A 6,587-nucleotide genomic window follows, 5' to 3' on the forward strand; every position below is an offset into this window, starting at 1 on the left:
AAAATCAGTATCAATTTTTATCACAATAAATCTTAAGTGGTAAGTTATTATTAGCTAATATTGGTGAGGAAAAAAATAATTTTTTTAGAAAGAAAAAAATTGATTTAAGTATGATGAAGTAGTTGATTCAAGTATGAAACAAACTTATTTATATTTACATTGTCTTTTTTGGTAATTTACCACTCAAACCACGACTTTTATAAGGACTAGTCAAACACTCAGCTTTTTCAAAAAGCACTTTTAACAGCTTTTACCAAACACTCAGCTTTTTCAAAAAACACTTTTTTATAGTGCACTTTTTGAAAACCCCACTTTTTCAAAAAGCCTAATTTTAAAAAACTGAACCAAACTCACCCTAAGAGTCAAACAGGCACAAAAATCTACCAACACACTTTATCACACCCAATACACCTTCCAAAGCGCTTTGACCAAATTTGAACATGTTTGACAGAGAATTTACCAAAAATCCAATTGTCTGATCGTGACAAGTTCAAGCTCATGTATAAGGTAATTGAATTCCCTTTATATTTGTTGCTTGTGGGTCAAGGTCAGACTTAAATCAAGCAAGATATCATGAAAATAATGAAAAATCGGAAACAACAAAAAAGAAGTCATTTTAATGAAAAAGTGTCCTAGAGCTTATTTGCAACCAAATTGCGGTTAACAATTTGTTTGGTTGCAATTGAGAGAAGAGAAAAGGAAAAGAAATAAGTGAAAGGAAAAGAAGAGAGGAGAAAAGGAAAAGAAAAAACTTCCCTTGTATATTTTCATGATACACAAGAGAAAAGAAAGAAGAAGTAATCCTTTGTTTGACTTGCAAATGGAAAAGAAAATAAAAGAAAATTTTATTATTTTTACTTTTATGCCCACATAAATTAGGGAGAGAGATATAAAGATAGGAAAAAAGTGAAAATTCAAGCAGTAAGAAGTCAAAAAGGTAGGCTCCACTTTTTTATTTGATGGACCGTTTGGTACATGTGTTTAAACACATATTTTCAGTTTTTAAACAACACTAGCCATGAACCTGCGCGTTGCGCATGATAATTATTTTTATAGTGGTTTTATTGAATTTTTTTTATATAATTTAAACTAATTTAATAAAGAGTAATGTATATATTTTTATTTATTATAAGAATAATCATAAATGTAATATAGGAATAATCATAAATCATAAATTTAATACGTTTTGTTGAACTCAAATGAAAAAAAAAAAAATACAATTTTTCTCAAAAATTCAAAAGGAAAGTTAATGAAAATATTTATTTTTTAATAAAAGTTATTTATTACATGTTGTGAATCATTAAAAAGAATATAAAATTTGGAAATTATTCTTTTAGTTTTAAACAAATTTTCTCAAACTTATTTTTTCTGCTTACAATCCAAAACACTGAAAAAAAGTAACTAAAAAACTTAATAAAATTAACTATGATTAATTAGACGAATTAGGAAAATAATTTGTTGTTTATAATCTACTAAGGTTATTTTCTTTACAGAAATTGTAATTTTGTCCACCCAAAACAGATTATCAAATAAACAATTATTAGTAAAATCTAAGAATTAAATTTCTATATATGCATTGTTATAATAATAATAATTATTATTATTGTAGGGGCAGGATGGTCAGAATACGCCTTTGGGCCTTGGGCCTGATTTAGAGGTATTTATCTGTCCGAGCAGAGCTTTGAAACCCACCAGCAAACTATTGTTAGAAAGGTTGATAGGGGTTGTCTGAGGAGGGCATCTCCTCGGCTAAGCCAAGTGAAGATAGTACGACATGTCATAATGTTTGGATAGAGAATTCTGGAAGGTCTGTTGGGTAAAAATGCGTTCCACACAGTTATAGAGAGTAAGAACGTATGAGAAGTATCAAGGAAAAAAGCTGCTACTACCGCATTAAAGATTTTGCACCTACCCTTGTAGCCGCATTAATGGGGAAATGACCTCTGAACAGTAGTGATTAGCCTTACAGCTATTATTTGAAGACTTCAAGAGGGTGATGGATGTGACAAGTATCTGGATTGGTGATCTGTGTCATACGTGGAAGGTGGAGGAAAGCGGAAAGGAGATATAAAAGGAGAAGATAGGTACTCAATAAAGGGGGGATCAAAAAAAAGGAAGAGGAAGACACTGGATATATTATCTTCAACTGTATTCTATTGTAGGGAGAAAAAAAGAGAAAAGACTTTGTACACACCATCTTTAACTATAATTTATTATTGAGAGAAGAAAGAGCAATACAAGTCACCCTCGGCTTATGTCCAAGGAAAGTTTTTGTCATATGATCATTTCATTGCATATGTATTGGCGATCTAGCCCATCCTATTTGTTATACAATATTCTCAAAACCTAGGTTTCAAGCCTAAGCTCTACAAATTTCATTGTATAAAGCTTTTTGGGCCTGAACTCATCACTCGGTTGGGTCCGAGTACAAATTGTGTACTTACAGTTGGCGCCGTCTGTGGAAAATCTTGTGTTTAAGGAATTGGAACACCATGGCAGGCTCAAATCCGCATCATGCAGAGTCTTTGGGGTCCCAGCGACAGGATCATTTCCAACGTCTTGAGCGTGAAAAGGATCGAGAGTGCAGTGTTCCTACGGTTCACACCGGTGGGAGTTGTTCGCGGGGTGGAAGCAGAATCCCCCATGAGGATGACGCGAAGGCCATGCAAAGGGAGATTGGAACACCATGACAGGCTCAAATCCACATCATGTAGATTCTTTGGGGTTCCAGCGACAGGATCATTTCCAACGTCTTGAGCGTGAAAAGGATCGAGAGGGCAGTGTTCCTACGGTTCACACCGGTGGGAGTTGTTCGCGGGGTGGAAGCAGAATCCCCCATGAGGATGACGCAAAGGCCATGCAAAGGGAGATTGACCACCTTAAGAAGAAGTTACGCCGTGCGAGACGGAGGAGGACACCATCTTTTTTTTATCCTTCTTTGAGGGCTCCCAAGGTAGTAGTTATAGGCCAAGGTCCAGAACTCCTCCTAGCGAAACTTTCTTGTATGAGAAAGACGATCTTCACCATCGAAAGGACAAGAAGTATTCCTCTAGGGGCTTGGGAAATGATGCTATGAGCAGGGCGTTGCACCAGATCTCCAAGTCACCTTTCACACGTAGGGTCAAGAAGGGAAAGCTTCCGCGACGGTTCACTCAGCCCACGTTCACCATTTATAATGGCAAAACAGATCCAGTGGAGCACGTGAGTCATTTCAATCAGAGGATGGCAGTACACTCTAAGAATGAAACCTTAATCTGCAAAGTCTTCCCTTCTAGCTTGGGACCTATTGCTATGAGATGGTTTAATGGCCTGAAGGCGGGTTCTATTGATTCCTTTATGGAACTCACCAGGGCATTTTGGTTTCGATTAATCACCTACAGTAGAGTTCCTCGGCCTTTGGACTCATTATTGTCCACGGCCATGAGGGAGGGAAAGACCTTGAAAACGTATTCTGATAGTTACTGGGAGATGTTTAATGAAATTGATGACGAGGTGGCGATTGACACTTTCAAGGTGGGCCTTCCAACTGATCACGACTTAAGGAAATCTCTGACCAAAAAACCTATACGGAGTGTACGTCGGCTCATGGATAGTATTGACGAGTACAAACGGGTTGAGGAAGATCAGCAGAAAGGAAAGAGGAAGGCTAAGGTTATCCCTCAGGAGAGGAGGGATTTCAGGTCGGATAGATACAACAACAATAGGCCGATGAGAGATTTTGTTGGGCAATCGGGTTCGGCCACTCCTCAAGTAGTCAACACCGTATTCCGAAAATCGGTGCATCAGTTGTTGGAGAAGATTCGGAAGGAACCATACTTCAAATGGCCCAATAAGATGGCTGGGGATCCTACGAAATGGAATCAGAATATCATTTGTCAATATCATCAGGACGTAGGTCATACTACCGAGAATTGCCGAACACTGTGGAACCATTTGGAGCAGTTAGTTAGTGAAGGCAAGTTGAAACAATTTTTATATCATCCCAATGGACAAGGAAGACATTCAGGTTCGGTTAATCAAAGGAACAACTCATCCAGGCCCCCCTTAGGAACAATCAACGTCATTTTCGCTGCTCTTGGCAGGACTGGCTCTTGTCCTACTAGGGTGATGTCGGTGTCACATATTCTCGTTGAGGAGTTTGGCTCGAAGCCGAAGAGGATTAAAAGGAATATTCTGCCTATCTTGGGCTTCTCGGATGAAGATAAGATTGGGACCATTCAATCGCATGATGATGCTCTTGTGATTAAGTTGAAGATAAGGGGCTATGATGTGAAAAGAGTGATGGTTTATCAGGGTAGTGGCGCGGATATTATGTACCCTGACTTGTTTAAGGGGCTTAATTTTAAGCTAGAGGATCTTATTGCTTCTAATTCGCTGTTAATAATTTTTAAAGGGAAAGCTGTCATACCAAAAGGACAAATTCGTTTACCTGTGCAATCAAGTCCAGAAGTGGTTGATGTGGATTTCATTGTGGTTGACGCTTATTCCCCATACACGGCCATCGTGGCAAGGCCTTAGCTACATGCTCTAGGTGCTGTATCATCAAATCTTCATGTCAAAGTGAAGTTCCCGTCAGGAGAACAAATCGAAGAAATTCTTGGGAGTTAATCAGTAGTAAGACAATGTATATTAGCTGCAATACTGCATCAGGCTGAACTAGGATCCTCAGTCTCGGCTACGGAGGACTTATAGCAATTAACGTCTCTGGATGTGCCCAGTGCGGTGACAGCAGAGGAGGCAACATGCGAAGATTTAGAAAGGTTTCTTATAGGTGATGACCCTGAAAAGTTCTTTCAGGTTGGTGTTCGGCTACCACATCAAGAGAAGATGGAATTGGTTATGTTTTTTAAGAACAATGTGGACGTATTTGCCTGGGATCCCTATGAGGCCTTTGGGGTTGATCCAAGCTTTATTTGCCATCGTTTAAACATCAATCCTACCGTTGTTCTAAGAAGGCAACCAACTCGGCGTTCTTCTAAAAAGCATGCTGAGGCTATCAAGGAAGAGGTGCTCCAACTCAAAAGGGTCGGGGCAATTAAAGAAGTTTTTTATCCAGAATGGTTGGCGCACACAGTGGTGGTGAAGAAGAAGAATGAGAAGTGGAGAGTGTGTGTGGATTTCACAAACCTGAACAAGGCTTGTCCTAAGGATTCGTTTCCAATGCCTCGCATAGATCAGTTGGTGAATGCTACAGTTGGACATCCTCGGATGAGTTTTTTGGATGCTTTCCAAGGGTATCACCAAATACCTTTAGCACTGGATGATCAGAAAAAGACAGCTTTCATTACTCCTACGGGGAATTATCATTACAAGGTGATGTCATTTGGTCTGAAAAACGTAGGGGCTACCTATCAAAGGATGATGACTAAGATGTTCGAGTCGCGGCTGGGAAAAACTATTGAAGTGTATGTGGATGATATGGTGATGAAAAGCAAGATGGTGCCTATGCATGTGAAAGATTTGGATGACACTTTTCAAACGCTTAGGAAGTACAAATTGCGCCTTAATGCCTCTAAATGTTCTTTTGGTGTAGGTGTAGGCTCTAGTAAATTCTTAGGCTATATGGTAACTCACAGTGGAATAGAAGTAAATCCAGCACAAGTCAGGGCAATTAACAGCTTACAACCCCCTCGGAACCCAAAGAAAGTTTAGAAGTTGACTGGGATGACTGCTGCTCTCAACAAGTTTATCTCTCGGCCTACTGATAGGTGTAGACCTTTCTTCCAGTTGCTGAATAAGTGGAAGAGATTCGAATGAACCGAGGGGTGTGCCTTAGCTTTTCAACAACTTAGAGAGTACCTTTCTCGACCACCAATCATGTATCGGCCAGAGGTAGATAAAATTCTGTTTGCATATATAGCTGTGGCCATCCATGCCGTCAGTTTGGTTTTAATACGGGACGATAGTGGTGTACAGAGACTAGTTTACTATGTGAGCAAATCTTTGCATGAAGCTGAGGTGCGTTATTTACCATTGGATAAAGCGATTCTGGCTGTAGTGCATGCTACGCGTAAACTCCCTCACTATTTCCAATCCCACACAGTTGTTGTTTTGATAAAGCGATTCTGACTCAACTCCCTCTCAAGTCGGTATTGCGAAGTGCTGATTACTCAGGGAGGATAGCAAAGTAGGGAACTATCCTGGGAGCTTTCGATATTAAGTATATGCCTCGCACCTCTGTCAAGGGCTGAGTCCTTACTGATTTAGTGGCAGAATTCGTTGAACCTTCATTAGAAGAAAGTACAAAAGGGTTGCACATGGATGGAAAATCAGTTGGCGTGATTTCGTGCAGGGAACTTCCAATTTGGAAAGTGTATGTCGATGGGGCGGCGAACGAAAGAAGATCAGGTGTGAGACTAGTTCTTGTGTCTCCAGAAGGGCTTACGTTCGAGAAATTACTAAGATTAGGATTCTCGGCTACCAACAATGAGGCGGAATATGAGGCCTTACCGGTCGGGATGGATATGGTTCAGAAAATGAGGGAAAAAATAGTCCAAATATTCTCGGATTCTCAATTAATCGTGGGCCAAGTGGTAGGGACATCAGAGGCTAGAGATCCAAGAATGCAGGAATATTTGACCAGGGTT

General features: G+C 39.7%; 1 protein-coding gene across 1 annotated transcript; it reads left to right on the top strand.

Moving 5' to 3' along the window:
* Positions 1 to 3,708: 3,708 nt before the first annotated feature.
* On the top strand, positions 3,709 to 5,539 carry LOC142639339 (uncharacterized). The gene is made up of 3 exons (XM_075813535.1): positions 3,709 to 4,473; positions 4,798 to 5,007; positions 5,534 to 5,539. The coding sequence occupies exons 1-3, from the start codon at positions 3,709 to 3,711 to the stop codon at positions 5,537 to 5,539; spliced, it is 981 nt and encodes a 326-aa protein (XP_075669650.1).
* Positions 5,540 to 6,587: the final 1,048 nt, after the last annotated feature.

This window comes from Castanea sativa, chromosome 6 (genome assembly GCF_040712315.1).
Source record: "Castanea sativa cultivar Marrone di Chiusa Pesio chromosome 6, ASM4071231v1".
Taxonomy (NCBI): domain Eukaryota; kingdom Viridiplantae; phylum Streptophyta; class Magnoliopsida; order Fagales; family Fagaceae; genus Castanea; species Castanea sativa.